General features: G+C 40.2%; 1 protein-coding gene and 1 long non-coding RNA gene across 2 annotated transcripts in view; both read right to left on the bottom strand.

Annotated features, from left to right (window-relative positions):
• Positions 1-315: 315 nt before the first annotated feature.
• LOC128084667 (uncharacterized) lies at positions 316-13641 on the bottom strand. Its single transcript, XR_008208640.1, has 6 exons — positions 11921-13641; positions 11138-11286; positions 7768-7931; positions 6730-6860; positions 3178-4023; positions 316-1410 (listed from the first exon to the last, which is right to left on the bottom strand). It is a non-coding gene; the product is annotated as an uncharacterized LOC128084667 (long non-coding RNA).
• Positions 13642-14785: 1144 nt separating this feature from the next.
• TXNRD2 (thioredoxin reductase 2) overlaps positions 14786-21019 on the bottom strand; it is a 31899-nt gene continuing 25665 nt past the window's right edge. The window contains exons 15-17 of the mRNA XM_052690967.1: positions 20762-20833; positions 19594-19691; positions 14786-17358 (exon numbers count right to left, since the gene is read on the bottom strand). Of these exons, the coding sequence (XP_052546927.1) occupies positions 17235-17358; positions 19594-19691; positions 20762-20833 (294 nt within the window). The 3' untranslated portion in view covers positions 14786-17234. The remainder of the gene's footprint in view (positions 17359-19593; positions 19692-20761; positions 20834-21019) is intronic.

Here is a 21019-nt window from a genome sequence, read left to right as displayed (position 1 = left end):
CTTTTGCTGCCAGCTCCCCGGATGTTTGCCATTCTTAAATGAAATTTTCAGGAATCTTGCACCACCAACGTACTCCACAGCAGCATGATGAAGCACCTAATACTTGTGTTGCAGACAGGGAGAACAAGTTAGGAGGGATTAAGTGATCTGCCCAGCTTCCCACACGACAACACAGGTGTGGCTAGACATCAAAACTCCTCACTTTCAGCCTTTGCTGTTACACTAATCTGCTTTTAAGTTTTCCTGTTAAAAAAATAATTATCATTTCAGTAACATGTTTGGTGGTAACCAGGGTGTGCACGCTCCTAATCAAACAGAAACTCAGAGCTGGTTCGTGAGCCAGACCCTTTTCTTCACCTGGATCCTTCCAGTGGGAGAAAAATGAAGGAGAATGGCAGCCCTTTGTAACTGCAAAGGCTTCAGCTAATGAAAGCAGAAATGGTGTTTCTTATTTTGGCAGATAGTAGTAAACACTGCTATTAAAACTATTATAAGATCAGTTAATATTGTACAAAATATTAGTAAAATAGTGCCCTCATCTCGTTAGTTAAAATTACAAAATGATTAACAGCCCAATTAAAAACATTTTTGTTTTTGACATGATAAATTATACTTTATCTACCTAGCTATAGATGTAATTGATTATTTTATCCGTTTGCTGTTAGCTGTCATTAAAAAAGACAGATACCATTGATTTCTGGCCTCTCTCCCACTGAGAGAAAGAACAAATCCTGCTATTAACGACAGACAGCATCATTATGAAAAAATTCCATTTGCCACTAGGCAACATAGCTGGGTTCCAGCAATTATTGTATTAGTCAAGCCGTTGAGAAGTTCCATAAAATTGAGAGAGTTTTTAAGGAGCATTCAACATTATTTGGCAACTTTTGTGATGTAACAATTAAAACCATGCTCCAGGCCCCAAAATGTGCAACAGACTGCCAAAATCAGATAAAACCCTAGAGGGCCCCTGACTTGCAAAGAGAAAAAAAAAACCAAAATGTTTACTTTTAGGATCAGACATTCATCAACATTTGGCTTTTGTTTCAGCCAGTGTCAGATAATAACAGCAACAGGTTTTCAGTTGACTTCTAACAGAACTCCAACCAGTTTGATGTCAGGCCTCTGAGAGTTAGCTGGGGCTGACACCAGCCTCTCCTCAGGAGAGGGAAATCTTACGGAGAGCTGGTGCTACCAACCTTGCTTAGTAGATGAGACACGCAGGAGCACTTGGCAGTCCCTTTTGGAGTGAATTACATCTGCTCACTAACAGCAAATATCAGGAAATGACTGGAGAGATGTTCAAGTTATTCTTTCCTTTCCTGTCGGAGGGCTGAGCTAGGCAACACCTCAAATTGTCCTGATTCCAGGGCATTAAGCTGAAGTCTCCTGTCCATATATCCCATTAACCTGGGAGAAAACAAAAACAAAAAAAGAAAAACAAAAAGCCCACACTTTAAAACCGCTAAGGGAAGTTGCTACCAAACCAAGTTATGGCCAAGTTTACCATCTACCTGTTTCGGTATCATGTGGTGTTAAGGAATAATGATTTTTGGTATCAGGCATCTGTGGCAGAAGGTGAAGCTGGGTACAAAACACAGACCTGATCTAGCCTAACACAGACTGTAAGAATCACTTCAAGAGCACATATATCTGTAAAGAAGTTAGAAGATACTGATCTCCCTTCTCAGAATAGTGAAGTACCCACTCAGGAGGTATCCACATATCAAAAGATTTTGATGGGAGAAGGGTAGCAAAGGGAGCTGAGATCTGAACATGGGATGAGGACCTAGGATACTTTTTTTGCTGCTAGAGGGCAGGTTTTAGCACTAGCATCCTGCCAGCCTCCACCTGGAACATGCCATACCAAGCAGGACAGATGAAAAGATACAATTGAGCCTGACATAATATGGCCTTTCATCACACTTCTTCTTGGTGAACACTAGCAATTGTTAGGGCCTGCTATTTAATAAAAGAACAAACCTAGAGCCCTAAGCAATCAATGGCTTCTACCTGATTTAAGTGGGAACAGCAGCATTCAGCATTGCAGGCCAGTGGCCAGCCTTATGGGCTGTACGCCATTATGGGCAGCTCTCAAATCGTGATGTAACAATTAAAACCATGCACTGCCAGGGCAAGAGATCAGACTTGGGAGAGAAAACATGGGAAAGAAAAGCGCCAAGTCCCGCTAAGCTCAGGAATCAGTAGATGCTGTGAGATGCAGTCACATTTTCAAGCACTTTTAACTTCCAGCTGGTGGCTGGCAATTGCTAGGGTGGGATAAGACGTGTAGCTATACAAGTGTGAACCCCTCAATAACTAACCAGCAGCTTTACAGGAAAAACTGGCCTTCCAGTAGCAGAGGTAAAGCTTGTATTGTGATAGTATTCAATTTTCTTGTCTAAAAGAGTATTTGAGCAGTCTTTAAAGTGAAGCATTTTATGTCAGCTCAAGAACATAGGTCAGTACCTGTGAAGTGTGAAAAAGAATAACTTTATTTCTTATTCTTGAATTATGTGAGTTAGTTGAGGCACATTTTCAAGATGTTAGTTTAGTGCCAGATGAAGGCTTAGGAAGTTTTTTTTTAACGTATCGTTTTTATTGGCATTAAAACTTCCGTTACTGAAATAATTATGTTGCAAGGTAGATGTGGGAAATACATTTTAAAAAGTCATCTGAAAAAAAGCAAGGTTTCTAATATTTTTCTCCGTCCCTTTGGCTTACAGTTCATCTGAGCTGCCATTTAGGAAAATGCAAACCCCAGCACAGAGGGACAAAAAGGAGAGGGTGGAGCACATTGATAATACAGCATGTTGGGTATTACTGAGAACAACGCATGTGTTGGAAGAAATAAGTTGAAAATTGGGGCATTTTGGATCAAGGGCTGTGTAGAAGGCTAAACTCCCTGATTAACTCCTCACAGAGTACTCCTGCAGTTCCTCTACAGAGTGCTGGAACAAGTCTCTACAATTCAAGCAGATTCTGTGCCAGCCTGTGCTGTTCAGGCTGTAGTTTGTAGGCGCTTGCATCTTCCCCAGTTGTGCCAGCTGGCTGGTGCTGCTGTTCAGAAGGATGCCAGATGGCTAATGCTTTAACCAGCCTGGTTTCCAAGTGACCCATTTTTATAAGCTGCCACTTTAATTAAAACAAAACATACAAGAAAAAGAAATCTATCACCTGCAACACATACTGCTGGATGCCTCTCTGTCAGTGGGTGCACAGACTTCTCTTCCACATCACAAGTATCAAGAGGAAAAAAAAAAATCACCCCATCTGCTAAAGCTGTTTGGCCCTTTGAGCTGCAATGTACCAATTCCTGTTTACAGGATCCAGTGCCCCCTGCTGAAAAGAACAAAAAAGAGCATCAATGCTTCCCAGGCCCTGCAGTTACTGTCAAGGTACAGCAGTGTTAGGCTCCAACGGCCGGCAGGCTGGCAGCCTCCCTCTCCCGTGCACGCACACACACGCACCCACCGGCCCATCTGCCAACAGCGTTTCCAGGTTGTTGCAAAACAACACATGGAAAGTATCGAGGAACTTGCAATGGCTACGGAGCTGTCATAAGAGTAACATTTCACTTTCTGGAGGGGGAAATGCATGTGGACATATGGTAGTCGTGAAAAGAGTTGGACGAGTAACCTTGGCAGGCTGAAGTCAAACAGAAACGTTGCTGCTTTGCCTTGATCTCCATTTACAATAAACGCCTCGGCTTCAGCTCGGCGCTTTATCTGCGAGCAGCCGCCGGCATTTCTGTGTCCGCGTTCCGTCTCATTGCTGCTCTGACATATTTACACGCAGGCCGCGGCCCGGGCAGCTGTGAGTAAGAGGCCGTATATCAAGAGAGGAAAAAGGGATGCAGAGATGAATTTTATGAAATATTTTCCGTTCTTCTTTGACTTGGTTGCGCATTTTGCTATGGCCCATTGGGCGCTCACTCAGCACTTGGACACTTTGCTCCACGAAGTCTCGCCTGCATTTCTGGTTGTGTCTGCGTGCCAAGCCTCGCACAGTACCTGAGACAGCCTACAGGGAAAAGGAGATTTACAAAAAGAATAAGGTGAGTAGGAGGGAAATTTCCTGCCCTTCAGCGGCATGTGCTGCAGAAGGGAACCATATCTTGGAAGTCACCAAACAGTCTTGTCTGATTCCCACATGACACAGACTGTTGCATTTTACTTCTGACTGCCAAAACGATAGAAATTATTTATACTAATTTGTGAAAAAAACCCAATGACATCAGTTTGCAATTTAGGAAGGTGATATCACCTCTAACTTCTTTGGGCAACAGAAAGAGTTAATGCCTCTTGTGGTGACTAATCCTCTCTTTTTTTCCCTGTGACTGACTATTATTTTAGGTGCATTGAGTCAGCTTAAAAAGACAAGGTTTAGACATAATATTAATGATATTGCATGTGCAATAACATTAGGAAACAAACACAGATGCACCTGAGGAACCTCAAGGCATCTTCTGGCCTTTCTGGACAGACAGCACGGAGTGGCCTCCAACATTTTCACATGGAAAAACATTAACTTGCACAACACAGTTTACTTTGAGTGACCCTCTTGACTTTCAAACAATGAGAAGTCCAGACCATTGTAGAGCTGAAAACTCGTTTTGGAAGAAGAGGCCATTGTTCAACTAGTAGAAGATGGGAAAAATTAAAAGAGATCCAGAACAACAATTGGAAAGAAAAACTGGACACCTGAATGGAATATCCACTGGTGTCTTTTCTCTGGCATTGGCAACCTAACAAAGGGTGTGAGAGATTTTTCCCCTTACTTTTTGCAGTGTGAAGATGGGAAGAGAGCACAATTTGTTTATTGGCCTTAAAGCCATACTAGCATTAAAATGTCACTGCATATACTTATGCAAGGCTCAGGACTGGGATGCAAGAACTACACACTCCCTTGATAGTCTACATGAGATCCAAAACAGCACGTGAAAATGCTTATTTCCCTCAGATGTCTGTTAAGGAGGTCGGGGAAACAGAAGCATGATTCCAATTATATCTCCTTGATACAGTCTGAAAGCTAGGTAGGCCCAGCCAATCAGTGGCAGATTATACAGTCGTAGATGCATACAAAGTCTTGGTACAACAAGTCCCATTTCAAAGACTCGTTATGTTTGGGGTACATGTCCCATCCTAAGCACCTTAGTGCAGGCAGAATGCACTAGATGTCCTGCTGCTGCCAAATCACAGATTTTTCTTTACAACTGTGCATGCTTCAGTGGAGCTGAATCAAGTCATTCTCACCCCAGATAAACGGCCAGGGGATCCCAGAGCCATTTAGGGAAGCACCCATCAGTACTGCTGAAGAACCTTCTCAAGGAGAACTTGGAATGCTTTTCTGTGAACAGTTTTGTTAGCTGAAGTTACAGTGAAAAGGAGCAATGGGGGTTCTCTAGCATATCCAGAGCTGAACAGGAGCCTGGCAGGATTTAAAACAGCACCAGTTTCAGTAGGTACTTGTACACCCTCTGCCATTAACACATGGTCACTACTTCAAGCTGAGATGTGGGGATCGTTTGGTGACTCACCCAAGATCACACAGATGGTGTTTGCATCAAGAATTTGACCCACCAAGCCATCTGACACCTCAGGATTGTTCACTGAGGATTAGATTGCGTTTAGGAGACCATTTTTATATATGAATGTAGGATTTGGAGCCATGAAGGAACGGTAAATTAAATAGTGAGGAATTTGTCACATCTCTGTTCAAAGCAGGCTAACATTTCATGTAAGTAATTACACACTTCAGACAGTTGCAATCATCTTCTGCACAAATAATTTAAGCTTACTTGGTCTGTTTTATTCTGATTTAAATTTTTATTGGAAATATAAATACCTATGTCGGTCACCAAACTAAACCAAACAAACATATCAAGTAGGGTCTATTATAGACTAATATGGAAACAAATAATCTGCAAGTCTGGTTTTATTTATAAGCTTATTTGAGTTTTTACCCTAGGCTCATATTAATCGGGTTTGTGGTTTCCACATCTGTACTGCTGATGCCCAGTGCAGACTGCATGCCAAGTCAGACCTGGGCATCCTCCAAGCTCTAAATAGAAAACATATGCTTCAACTCCAGCCACCTCAAGACAAGCAGGGCAAGTAACCTACCAAATAACCACAGCGGGTGCAGCAGGCAGAGCAAAACTCTGGGGAACTTTCAGAGGTGCCTGTTTGAAAGCTTCTTGCTTCTGACTTGCTCCAGGGGCAGCCAGACTGCCGCCTGTATTATATTTGCTCTCTCTGATGATCGAGAGATAGCAATTCCCTTTGTAGCCTCCCCTTCCTCTAGCTGCAGCTAGAAATTCACAGACTGGACCAGTTAGTTCCCAGTGTCAGCTAGTAATACATATTCTAGAGGAAGATGGAAGAACTCTTGCAGATGATGGCAACGCAGTATGAATTCTTTCCAGAACCCTTGATTGTTTTTAATATTTATAAAAAGCATTCTGAACATTCATGAGAGCCATAAATATATGGATAAAAAATGCCCAGTGCCCTTTGTCAAGCCAAAATAGATCCAGCTGTTCTGTGGTGCTGGTCTCTGACTGCAGAGAATCCCTGTATTAATGAAAGATGTATAAAGGGAATCCCAAACTAGAAATATGATCTCAGCTAAAGACTGCTTAAAGCAACTATTAGAGAGTACTTCAGGGAAGGACATGAATACAAAGCTGATTCTCACTACAGCCAAGATCCAGTCACATGAACCCACCTCCATAAGGAAATCTGTACTGCCCGCAAACGGTTTTTAGGACAAGATGCTTCCAGACACACTTTGTTTTGTTCTGGTACAACATCTTCCAAGTTCTGTGCCAGTAAAATTGCGTCACTGCAGACTCAACCCTCGAGTCGATCAGAAACACAGCACAGTATGAGCACCAGGCCTGCTCCCTTCTGGGGCAGATGAGGAAGGCCAGTACATGAGCTGTAGCAAATGACATGTGAGCATTAGGGGGGAAAAAGGAAGCAGTATTACTGGTGTAAATACTAGAAAATTGGCAATCAGTTTCTGTCCCTATATAACCTATGATGATCATTCAGCAGCTTCTGCCACCTGTAGCAATCATTATTTTCCTGACAGTTTCAACAAAAGTGGCGTACAGCAGTGCCATACATTTTTTAAAGTTACATCTGTGCACGCTGTTCATGCAGAAACATTGTGATTCGTGTTAAGAATGCAGAGCAGGGAAAGGGAGAAGGTGTAAGGAGTGAGAAAAAATTGACACAACCTCAGTGCCCCATTCATGTTGAAGGGAATCGCTCTGTCATCCATCATCCTCTTTCTCAGAGCATTGCTTTGCCCAACGTGGCTGATCCACTAGCGCTCAGGCAGAGGTAATTGTTATGAAATTGAGATAGCAAAAGAGCAGTGTCTGATAACAGAAGGGCAGATCTGTCATCAGCACAGAAGGCAGTCTTGTGGCAGTAGCCAAAGGAAAGAAGATGCAATTAACAATTAGCTTTGGTAAGAGAAGACAAAACTTTTAAAACAGATTCTGCTGCAGGAAATCAAGCCACAGACTTAGGAATTAATGGCTCACTTGATTCTTGCCTTGCTAGATATAATATAAGATGAAAGAGAGGGAATTCCTTTTGCCATTTATTCTGGCTAGCTAAGAACCAAGGTTTAGCTATGGAAAAAGGCCAATCTTACAACAGTTACAGGAAATGAGAATAGCTTTGCAGCATTTCCAAGCAAATCCAGCACACCTTCAGCTTATATTCTGGGTACAAAGTTCAGGCTTCTCACCTCAGAAAACAAAATGGAAGTGTTTGGAAGGGCCCTTCACAGCTCTCTAACTTCTCAAGTTAGAATCAAATTTACAAAGAGCTCTTGGTATATTAAGCAGGCTTTGCTTTCATACATTTGACCTTTGAACTGCATACTCCTCCTCCCAAGCTTGGTTAATGGCTCTGGAAAAACAGATAGAAATTAAGATTAGAAAGATCATGCCAGTAGCGCTGTTTATAAACATAACCTGAAGGTTTACCTGCACTGCTTGCTTCTAAACGACTTGCTTAAATACTGCTGTCTGTGCAGCCCTGGCAACAACCCAGCTAAGAAGCTGCACAGTGAGTCCAAACTCTGCTCTTTGTTGCATCTGAGCAAACTAGGTGGAATCTCACTGGTCTCCAAAAGCTGAAGAGAACACACTGGAACTACTCTTAGCACAGCCTCTGCTCTGATGTGTGACACCTGGGTCAGACAACACCGTTGCCACCTAAGCCAGCTGCAGCGTGACTCTGCTTGTTAATGCAGAAAAGCTCCTGTAGATGCTTTACACCTGGGCTGAAACCTTTGGGACTGATCCTGCACACAACTACATGGGGTTGAGAGGCAAGAATTCAGTACAGACTCATCTGAAAAAATGCTCTTTGAAAAAGCTGTTGAACAGTGATAGTACTAGGGCAAAGATGAAGACAATCACTGCTCTGAATGCTATTTTCCCTACTGTATCAGCCTTTGTAGAGCTTGGCAGAATTCAAGATAGAAATGTAACACGCTTTCACATAATGTTGCCAGTCAGTGCCACGATTTCTGCTCTACAGGGAGGGGCAATTGCTAAGGAAAAAAACATAATTCATGAGACAGTTCCTAGGTGTAGGTTATGTGCAAATTGTCAAGTGCTGCCTCACGAGGATGGACTGGATTCTCACCTCAGAAATTTCACCTAATAACTTAGATCTGTTGGACTTCATTTCCAATGAGAACGAGATCCATGTAATTCAGATTAGTGATTCAGATTCTATCTTCATAAGCCCAGTCCCTAAGAAAAAAAAAAGCTCACTTTTAAAAATTAAATATTCAGAAAAATACCTGATTATTTTGGGGTAGTATTCATAAGCAAATGTATATCTAACTAAACTATGTGTGTTGCCCACTTGTCAGATGCAGGTTGGGCACAATTCAGTCTGCATCAGTAGCAATAGCTGCAGATCCTTCTGAAGTGAATAATTATTACAAGTCTCATGTGGGGCCACACTGGAGATGTGCAAGAAGTACCACCAACTAATCCACGCACCAGAAGTAGTGCTTTTATGCAAATAAAAGGCAGGTATATTCCTCTCCATTTGACACATTGCGTGTGGATTAATTGAGACTCTCAAACGACATTAAAGAACTACCTTGTTCTGTGATTTCATGGTCCACAGGTGCAGGAGAACAAATCCAGCACAGCCTATAGACTTAGATAAACAACCTTGCACAGCATTGCCAGCTGTTCTTTTCCTCCCCTTCCTGACTGCTTTGGTTCTTCATATTTTCCACATCTACTTTTTTTGTCCTTTGTCCACAGCACACTATGTTGCTTGTGCTTGTAATGATTAATTTCACAGCTCACACCTAATTTGACCCTAATAACTTTGGCTGCAAAGAAGTAAAATGGACAACTGGTTGTTGATCCAGACAACTTATCACCCCATGAACACAATAAAGGCAGAGCTGTTTATCAACAGGGAGATGCCCATTACTATTTTTACAGGCAGAATGCTGGAGCTCCCTTATCAAGCAGAGAGAGTAAGCATGTAGTCCAGGCACGCAGAGGGGAGGCAGGCTGCTTTCAGCCTGCAAGGCCACACAATATGGGAAGTGGTCGCTTGAAAGAGGAGTGGGAAGAATGACAGATGTTTTGTGCCTGTGCGTTTTTTTAGAGGACACTGGGTCCCTGCCATGGGAACAGGGTGGACAGTAAAGGCACTGGACTAGATGTGAAGAGTGACAAAGCAAGTCAGCCATGGACAGCCTGTGGGAGGCCAGAGGAAATGCACCATTAGTCAAAGTTGGAGGAAAAATAAAATGCGATGACAACTGGGCCATTCATGTACTTCCCCTTCAAGGACTGACCAGACCCTTCATGACTCAAAAGACTCAAGTATCAGCTTCTTTTTCTCTTCATCCAGGCTAATGTGCGCCAGCACAGTCTGAGAAACTCCCTTGTCGCTTTTATTAATTCTTATCTTGTTGTTCTTGGCTACACTTCACTGCAGTACAGTGAGGGAGAGTGCTTCAATCAGTAATGCAGATCCAAGTGAGCACCCTCTTCTGTTGTTCTTACATATCAACTCGATAGCTTAAAGCAAACGTGCATCCAACTTATGAACTTGAGAAATATTAGGACTTCCAAAACTAGACAGCAAGGCAATGAGGTGGCCTCACAAGGATGTTCAAGCCCCAAACACAATCTTATAATGGTCCATTTGCCACTTTGTGTAAGAAGAGCAAGACCTTAAAGTTCTGAGTAACCACAGTGACAGTGAAGACAGCCTTGCGTTTCACAAGCAAATTTCATCTGATACACCATTCCATCACTGTCACACTAATCCTGAGGCACACTTGTTACCACCCATGAATCTGATGTATTTTGTCATTAAGGCAGTGCCCTTCAAAAAAACCCCACATAAACACTTACAAATAGCTGATCTCTTATTCTTCAGTAGAGATTGTGCCATAGCTAAGGAGAAACCTTATTTAGAACTGCCTTCTCTGATGCTGTGGCATTTCCAGATTTGGAAAGTAGAAGAGAGCTGAATGAAAAGGCACGCAGGAAATCCTGAAATGCTCCTTCAAGAATAATAAATACCCTGGACTCCTACCCCACCTAAAGGGAATTCGCTCATTAACACTTAAACAGAACGTAACAAAGTAAAACAGAATGAAGTCACTACAGAAAAGAAGACATGACAAAAATTGAGAGGAACGCAATCAAAACTCTTAATTAAGGACAAGGTCAAAATCTCGACCAAAAACTTGATGGTATCCCAGGCAGACGCAGAACGAACAAGACCAGGAATCAATGCAAGCAAACTGCCAAGAAAATTCTCCTTATTTTTCCTGCATTTGAAATATTCCTATTGACGAAATTCAGTGAGAACCAAGAGGCAAAAATCAAAACATCTCTCAAGATTTAATTAGATCCCAGTCTGATGTAAATGAAATAAATCCTTTGATAATCTGAGAACCAATTCTTAAGACTCCGAACAGCCTGTGTTCTTGAAATTGCCTCTGGTTAATCATCTCTGCTTTCTACATTACTGCAATCTGGAATCATTCACCTAAGCTAGCCAAACTTAACAGTGCTATCAGAGCATGAGGGCCCTGCTGCCCACACTGCTATGCTTACCAACATCTTCCCAATTACTTAGCAGTCTTTTCAGTAGAACGTTCATCGATTCCATTTCTCTAAGGAAAATGCCTGTGTTTTCTGATGTTTTCAGCTGTGTTTGTACAACTTGCCTTCATGTGAAAATTAATGCACTTCCTCTTCACCCTCTGAGACAAAGAAAGAAAGATTATCGGGATTTAATAAAAATGTCAAAGCTCAATCTTTGTCCCCATTTAACAAAAGCATTTAAATAAAAGCTTCTGTGCATCATTAATTGCGTTAGAAACTTCAGGGAATGATGCAATTTAAGATAGCTCAAACCCCTGCATAAAGCTAAAAAGTGCTGGACAGTCTGCTGCTGTGACACTATGCGAATAAAATCTTGTTTGGTTGCATTCAGTTCTGGTTCTGTTTCAATAGACGTACACAGTTTAATAATAAATTTGAGCCTTGTCTCACAGGGACATTGCAAAGAAAAGCATTTATGTATTTTCCTGCTTCTCTTTCCCCCCCCTCCAAGTTTAAATCCTAAAAGCTGTATTTTTTTCTATTGTCTTCTTCCCCCTGTTATCTTAGAAAATGTTAGCTAGGTATTTTCTTACGTCTCCAGAGCTATGCAATATTTTAAGAGACATAGGTTGAGCAGGTATCCATTGTCCTTTTTAGATTTGTTACCATCTATCCAGCTCAAGCTCCTAACACAGCCTTGGGAAAAAGAAGTCCCCTTGCGAAAGATTTGAGAAGAATCTTGCTGTTCTTCTATTTTCTGCCAAAACAAGGAAGAACAAGCCCGATTCCCACCTTGCTTTACGCTAAGGGTAAGAAGGATAGGAAAATATCCCACAACAGTCCTGTTCTTCATGTTCTCTGAAAGAGAATGGGGGAAGAGGGACAAAAACAGTAAGGACGTTTACAGTTCATCTTTTGCAGAGCACTGAGGGTTTCCCTGACTTAATGCTTTAATACATCAGATAAACTCGATCACAAAATGCTGAGATTTTAGCCTGGAAAAAATTCCCCCCACCCCTTCCTTGGAGATGCTGGTTCCAACAGGCTGCAGCTCCCAGTACCTCTATTCCTAGCTAACAATGCAAAGCACCTTGTTCAAACAAGACTGGTCTCCATTTCACACAATCGCCCCAGGGAATATTCGCTTTTCTCTTCATACTACACCAATCTGACTGATGCAATTGGATTCTGGAAATGTGCCTTACTAGTTTCTATTCCAGATTCTTAGAGATGATGCTAATTTTCCATTGTAGAACTGGAAAATTTTAGGTGTGCTAGATCTAGTCTGTAAGAAACGACAGCAAACAAAGCAGCACATACAGTTAACTCACGAACCGTGTTTGGACGTTACTTAACGGCGCCCCTCGCAAAGAAAATCTGCAGGGAAAATAAGACAACCTTCCTCACTCCAGCAGTGCTTGAAAGGAGACATTTTACATCCACACGATGAATGTGGATGCATCGATTAATTTGTGCACCAGCTCACCATCCTAACTGTTTTCTTTCCAGTGGTACAATGTTAAGCCTAAGAAAGCCTAGGAGTCCCATTTTATTCTTTAAAGATTTGATCATTTTCTTTGTTTCCCCATAGCAAACAGAATCCTATTCACATCCCAAACAGAACGCCAGCAGTTGGCATGGTGTTTTTTTAAGGCACATACGAGATTAAAGACTGAAATCAGATGCAGCGTTGCCAAAGTCTTTGCAATATGCATATTTTCATGGCAAGATGATTGACAAGAATTGCAATAAGGTGCTGAAGGGAATATTTCACCTGGCCCATCAAAATTCAATGTAAAGGATTAGAACTAAGAAGAGCTGACAGTATTGACTTTGAGTGCCACAACAGAAACATAATTAGCTTTTTGACATGCAGTGGACAGAATTTTCTATTTTATAGACAGAGTAATTAAACCAAATCTGTTTCATGCTGCCCCAGAAAACAAACACTCTACCCCACCCCGTCTCCCTAGCACGAGAAAGGTCTGCTCTTATGCTTCCTCCTTTCCTAGTAAAATTCAGGTTTGGCACTAGAATAAATGCATGCAACTCCAGCCTTTCTCCTGGAAGAACATCAGGAAAACTTTGTGCATAAAACTAAAAAACCTCTCTTAAAAGGGAGCATATAGATCTGAAAGAATGAAAAAGTCAATGAATTTTATATAAGGTTACTTACTGCAAAACAAACTGTCTGCACTATGCTTATTAAAGGCATATTTCATTGCCTAATCATATATGTCTATTGTATCTTTCATGTTTTGAACCGTAATAGCAGTCTGTTCCCCAACTGTAATAATGAAAGACATTTTGGCGTATGCTTATATTGATTCTACTTTAACAAAGCACTTGAGACATATGCATGCAGCCCACTGAAATTAATGGCTCACACTGAGTACACGCACTGGGATTCAGACAAGCAGCAATGTAGCTGGGCACAGAGTTGCCGACTTCACAGGATAAGCTTGAGCCTCTGAAGGAGTCTTCAAACTTCACAATGTTTAAATGTTTTGGTCAGAAATGCTATTCTATGGAATAACCATATTCTATTTCTATGGATAAAAACATGTCTGAAGGAATAATAACAACCGCAGAAACCTCTTGCAGGAGGCGTTCACAGAAAACAGTGCATGTTTACAGGAGAAAATGCAAAACTTAATTGTAGACAATAACTTACTGTTAAGAACAAGCTATCGCTGGCTGTAAGTGACACAGCATATTCAATTCCCACTTCTATAAACTCACAAAGATTGTCTGTGCACTTGTCTGTTATTCTTGTTGGCAGTGCGACTAAAAGGTGTATGAGGATAACGAGGGGAAAAAAATAAAGAGCAATGCTTACCTCATTCCCTTTTTAGCCAGTAATCCTAGCTATCCTAATTAGAACCTGCAGTGAAAGAAATCCAGGAAACAGAGTAAAAATAACTTTAAATGCAATTAATTCAATACTTATTCTTCAATATCAATCCCGGGAAAGATATGTAATGTTAGAACAGCCTGTTCCAGCAGCTCAGCATCACTCAATTTAATGGGAACTTCTCATCAAAAGAAATGAACATAAAGAAATAAAATTGGGATTAACTCAGTCAATGTAGTTCCCTTCTTTCCTGATAGAAATTTCTCACAGTTTTTAAACACGTGTTGCTAGCATTTCTTAATTAATTTTAAAATATTTTTTATCTATCAACCATGTTCACAGCTACTAATTGGCTTTGCTGTAACGTATTTTTCCTCTATGTTTCCTGGTCTAAAACCCAAATGGCTAAAATACAGGTTACCCCTGCATGATGCTCTGCACTGTATTTCAGTAAGTTTCCGAGTTACATCTGGCCGAGTCCTCAGCAGCACCTCAGCACACAGACTGCAAACATACCTGGTATCATTAGCAGCAATTAACAGCAGAGCATATTTGAAATCATACGTACTTCATCGAGAGTTGTTTTGAATTCAAATTTAAATAGTTTTGAAAGTCGCCCAGCCTGGAATAATGGCCATTCAGTTTATGCATCAGAGGGAGGCAGGGGCCAACATTTCCTTATTAATTGCTCTGAGTCCAGCTTCCTTCACATGTACTTCTAACATTAAGAAGAAACAATATCTAAATATAAAGCATATATGTATGGAGCTACGTGCAAAATTAACAACAAAAAAACATTTACAAAAAAAGTACATTCTTTATTAATTTGTTAATTCACAACACAATAAATATCAGGTAATACATGAGGGACCCAGCAAGGCTCAGACTTGTCTGCGCCATGGTGTGGTTTGACAAACAAGCCATCATCAGCTGGAATCCTGAAAAAAAACCCAGAATTATGTTTGACTTTCACACACAATCAGTGGTTTGTGGCATAGATCAGCCCATCTCAACTGACATCGGTCAGGCTTTGAAAAACAGTGCTTAAGGACCATCCCAGAAAGTTACGTAAAGAATCTTTCAGGAAAAAAAGCACAAATCACATTACTTTCCTTATTCTATCTGACATCAGGTTTATGTAGGTGTGAATAAACATTTAGTTCTACTTCAGGTGGCAACGCTGTCCATTAAATGTGGAGTAGAAATAGGCAGCACTACATAATACAGGATCCATTTTCCACATAACAACTGTAAAACCAAAAGACTTCTATTATTTGAAGGATGCTTACAGGCCTCAGTTTCAAACACTGAATATATTGAGAACACGTTTCCTTGAGATCTCTTCACTGGCTGTCCCAAATAATTTTCAACCTTACAATGAATGAAATTAACTAAACTTTCCATTGATCACTCTGGAGAAACAGACAATTCAGTCTGCTGGATGCATTACTATGAAAGAGGAGAGAAGCCCTTTCATACGAGTGAACTCTGACGTTTTCACTCAGGGGAGCAAAATGAACTGCAATAAGTAATTACTGGAAAAAAGATGTCGCACATCACATTACGGTCCAGTCAGAGGCGGGATGTTTCTCAGCAAAATCTCTGCAGACAGAGACCTGCTCTGCATCGCAGTGTTTTGAAACACTAAGTAAAAATATCTTTAAAAAAGCTAATTTACTGCAAATACTGCAAATACTTTCACAGCTGGGAAAAACGATTAGGTTTTTGGCTGTATCATTTCCACTGGGCCTCTATGAAAGGAAGTAGAAATTTCTGAAGGTGCAGGTATATATGCATTCACGTGCAGATACACAATTTTGATACCATCTCCTATAAAGGAGGTTGCAATTTTCAGGCAGTTTTCTGACTGCGTTACCACTCAAAGTATTTCTATACAAGGTTATCATGGTTTTGCAGATGAAGAATTACATCAGCAGATCTGAAAGGGAATAATGCCTTCAGTGAAACTGCATCACCTCTTATTTCATGGATCAGAAACATCAGTAAACTTTGAAGAGAAAGGATTTGGTATTTCTTTTGCTGTTTTTAAAGCCAGAACAAATTCTGAAAACCAGAATATTCAAGTGTAAACAACAGTGTAATCAATACTGAATATTTTACCAAATCTGATCGATTTTTGCCTAATAGTTTCTCTGACAGGTACAATTCTCATGATAAGGAAACACTTCATATTTGAAATAAACCTATCTTTGTCCATGTTGCAGGCTGCGGTAGCAAAAGTCAGAAAAAAAACCAATAACAAAAGATATAGAGGATCATCAGACTACTCTTCTAAAACGTGTAACAAGAGAACATAGGGCAGCTATGCAAATATCAAATTACACATGCAAAAACACTTACACAGATTAATTGCAAAAAGGATACATTTTGTTTTACCTGAAGTTGATCTCTCCCTTTTCTACAAATACAATTCTACTGTAAAGGCTGCAAGAAATTAAGTGACCATGCACATCAAAACGTTGGCAACTGCAACTTGGCTTGAAATTCTGTGTGCTTTGTATTGTGCCTTTGTCAGGCTCCTTACACATATTTAACTTATTCTGCAAAAGAAGTTTAAACATCAGATTTCTAACGATTCTTCATTGCCACAAATTAGCCAGCATCTCCCCCTTGTGGACAGAAGGAAAACTAGTACAAACTTTCAATAGGTTAATTACTGCTTTGGTCAATACTAAAAATAAAATAAAATAAAATAAAATTGCAGATAATTACATATTATACTAAAAAAAAAAAAAGGAAAAAAAGGGGTGACTGCGTAGCTATTAGGGATCTTATGGGAACCTGCCTCTACAAGCACAAAGTCTGAATGTTCAGTATTAGGGCTGGGAATGAACCATCCAAGCACTTAACAGAAAGCACCACACCAAAATTAAAATTCTAAGGAAAGCTCTGCCTGATGCCTGCTATCTGTATGAAAACACTGCAAGGCACTTCTGATGACAGCCAACAATGCCAACACAGAAACTCAAATGGCAACTATTTGAGTTTAAGAGGGCCTAAGATGTTGGTGACTTTTTATATATTTTTGTACATAAAGCTCCCAGGAAGAAAAGGAGCTGTTTGCACTTTCACAGAGAGGGATTTGTTACAGCCTGAATTGCAAAAGTACAGAGGGAACGAGAAAGGCTCCTGGAACTCAAACTATCAAAGCTATTTCAACTCCAATTGCCCCTTTCCTTTTCAGACATGTTTTGTGCTTTTTTTCCTCCTTTCCAGGGATGGCATTTAACCTCAGCATCCTGTTACTGTTGCATCCAGGCCGGAACGTTTTGTAATATGCAGCTTGGTAATTTCCTCAGCGCAGGTAGGGTGAATGCCAATCGTCTTCATTAGCTGAGGGTACGTAGCACCACACCTACCAAAAGAGAAAAAAGGAAAGACCCAGGAAGTCAGACATTATTCACTCGAAGCAGATAGAATTTCCTAAAACATCCAACTAATCCTGCACTTATCCATTTTATCAGGTGGAGGAAGCTGCATTCATTCTTCAGTACTGTCTGTTATTTTTCAAGCACTTCCACAGCAAAATTCAAACCCAGCTTAGTTACACTGTTAGGCACAGAAGAATTGTCATAAGAGCTGAGACAGAGGGAATCAAGCAATTTACCCCAAGTCACAACTGAGCCTACAGGGAAAAACAAAACAAAACAAAACAAAAAAACAGGAAAAAACTGCAGCCTTCAACTTTTTCATGTGTTTGTGAAACACATGAAACATGTATTTCAGCAACTCCAGATGGAAACACATGCACACACACAGAGGAAGATAATCTTAATTAGGACTGCAAGCAAGAATCTGCTGAAGGAAGCAATACCAGCATATTCTTCCACAATCTTTAGAAAGTCTACTGCTTGCACTGAAATCACCAATGCTATAAACAGGGGAAAAAATTCCATCATTTGAGAGAAAGGGAAAAAAAAAAAAAAAGTTGAGCTAGAAATCCCACTAGCTTCATCTTTTGTCCAATAGCACTGCGAGATTTGACTGCTTTCCTTTGAGCTGCTATTTCTGGCAGGTTACCCTGTAAAAAGAGCTGAAATAGGCCTAAACATAAGAATTGTTTCAAATTCTCTATGGAATACATTGTATCTCTGCTCAAAATACACAAAAAGAGCTACAGAAGGCTCCTGGTGTCCTGCCTACATGACCCAGGGAAGCACCCAAAACAAAAACCACAGGGATCAATTGGTGCTCTAAGTGGAGACGGTTGGAGACAACGAAAAAGTCAGACTGTGGAGGGACTGACGAAAGATCGAATATTGGACAACGGAGAACAGCAGGTTTTAGAGTGGGAACTGCTCATTGAAAACCTTGGATTTACAAAATACAATAGAAAACAATGCAGGGATCTGACCTGCAGAAAACCTCTTACTGTGGCTGAAGTTTTAATTTTCCTCAGGCAAGGCAGCAAAGCGCTCCAGGTTCATATGCTGTTTTTTCACTGGTTATTTTGGATAAAACTTCAAAACAACAATGTCCTAAAAAATGTAGTTGTAGAATCTATACCACTGGCAATTAATGGACTACAAACACATGTTGGAAATGTGTACTGAGGGTATACTGCAATCACTGCTGATTTCCAAGATACTCCTCGTGTGATATTGAGGCCCTGCCTTCTTAACCATTCTGCATTTAATTTATGCTAGTAAAGCTAAAACTGCAAAAGAACAGTGATGATATCTAGAGCAACAGGTTAATACCCTAATTGGGAGGACATTTCTTGTAATACAAATTACTTTTAAGTCTTTGAAGTACTGTAATTTAGTAATGGAACAATTTAGAAATCAATATTTCTGACAATGTGAGCAAACAGTAAAAAAAGCAGATGAAAAACAAGCAAGTCTATCACACAAGTGAGACAGCAGAAACACTCTATTTGATCTGAGAGGACCTAGAATCATTTCTTACACTTTTGAAGGGACAACAAAGAAAATACAAGTCAGGGAAAATGCATTACTATTCAAATCTGAATAAACACTGAAACTAAAGGTTTACCTACTGGAGTAAATTCATTATTGCAACAATCAGACAGCTGCTTCTCCCACCATCCCACAGATGCCGCTTCCTTACCTAATCATAGTGTTTAGTTTATACCTAGAAGCTTAAAATTCATGCAAGTCCTTGCTGAGCTTTTAAGGAGCAATGGCTGTGCCCATTTAAACACCAGATTAGAAAAGGAAATGATTAGCAGGTTTTCTGTGGAAAGCACAAAACCCCTTCTAAAAGGACTTGCAGAACAATATAGTGATTTCCTATCCTGCACACAGAATGCAAAGGCAGCTTCACTCTGAGAAAACTAAGAGTGGTAACGAAATTATTTTTTTTGTTTTAATGATATCAAGGCAACAGTATATTTTCCTCTGTTGTTTCTTAACTATATCCAGTATTACAATAACTAAATCCAGTATATCTTAATGAAAAACTGCAGTATTTTTAGTAAAAATATGTGCAATACTACATGAAAGTAACAAAAAGCAACAAAAAGCATGGATTCTTTATAGTGTTGCCAAAAATAGGCAGCTATCTTTTATAATCTTACAATAACTTTAAAAGCAGGCTTTAGAAGCTAGAGACATTCTTTTGTACTTACTTGATTCCAAGAGCAAATCCTTGAATAACTTCCCCAGCATTTGGTCCAATGAAATGAAGGCCGAGGATTCGTTGCTCTCTCTCTCGTAAGCACACCATCTGAAAACAATACATTACATAGCAATCTTTTCTGAGAACATCTAAAGATAAGGCATGAAGCTGAATTAAATGAAACTGCAGTGCCCCAAGATCCGACTTCAGCCGTCCAATCCCACTGTGCCAAGAACTTGCACACTTGCTTCAATCTGACTGACTTCAATAGACCTCACGCTTCTCCTTGAGCACTTTCCTGAATCAAAGCTTTATTACTGCATTTCTTTCAGACGTCAGGGAGCCACTGACCACAATTTGTTAAATACTGAACTGTTTCTTGTTTGCATAACATCTTAAAGCGACCTTCATTAGTCTGATTGCTAGACACATTTTGACACTGAAGTGACACCTTAGCGATTCTCCAAGGTTTTGCAGGTACTCTTGGCACCTAATCAGCACTATTTCCAAACACTACTGCCAATTATAGAATATTTTGTGGCTCTGTAATTCCTTACACTTACAGAACCCTGTTGGTGAGATCCATTTACCAAATAAGCCCTATAACCTAAGTAGGAGTCTTGAAAGTAATCAACAACAAAAAGTAACTAAGTATATGAGAGGGCCTGAGTGAATGCACACTTCAGTTCTATTAGAGAACTTATAGAAAACTTCTGTTTTAGTCATGAAAAACAAAGCAAAGAACAGTTTTGTAAGCCTTTTCTTTCTGTTTTTTTTTTTGGCAGCAGTGTACTTTCCCAAGAGAATACTCAAATATCAACTAATAATACATAGTATAGTACAGAATAATAACTAGTTAAGAACTTTGCTGAGGGCAGCAGAGATGGACCTCTGTGGAATCTTGAATGTCTCCTTGCACCTTCCCAGAAGCGCGTAGATGGCACCCATCAGTGGAATGCCACCTCTAAGACAGCTATTATCTGCCAAACACTTCCAAGATGCAATGGGGTATATAATGAATATTAGATGTTTTAAAGACACTCTAGAGAAACAGGCTGTCACCAAGAAAAGATCTCAACCATCTCAGGGTTTTCTTCTCCCCACTAAATACACCCTCTTAAAGTTGGTTGTATCATGGGTCTTGTGTTAAAAGCAAGTTAAAAGCTCACAACACTCACTTTCATATAACACTGAGCTGCATCTCTTTCAGCCACTGTGAACTCCAGAGGTTTATAATAAGCATGGAATACCTGGTGTGGAAAAAACAACATTTGTTTTAGAATGTGCTACTATAGAAAAAATGCTCTTGTCTGTAATAATCCTTAATATTACTACACATACATAAAGATATGAGAAAAAACACTCACCATGTTCATTACTATGAAAAAAATAGGGAGAGCACAATTTAACTCAAAACTTTAATCTAATGGTTCTTG

Source organism: Tympanuchus pallidicinctus, unplaced genomic scaffold, assembly GCF_026119805.1.
Source record: "Tympanuchus pallidicinctus isolate F22 unplaced genomic scaffold, pur_lepc_1.0 scaffold28, whole genome shotgun sequence".
Classification (NCBI taxonomy): domain Eukaryota; kingdom Metazoa; phylum Chordata; class Aves; order Galliformes; family Phasianidae; genus Tympanuchus; species Tympanuchus pallidicinctus.
The sequence above is the reverse complement of the archived record's forward strand: the minus strand, read 5'-3'. Positions and strand labels throughout refer to the sequence as shown.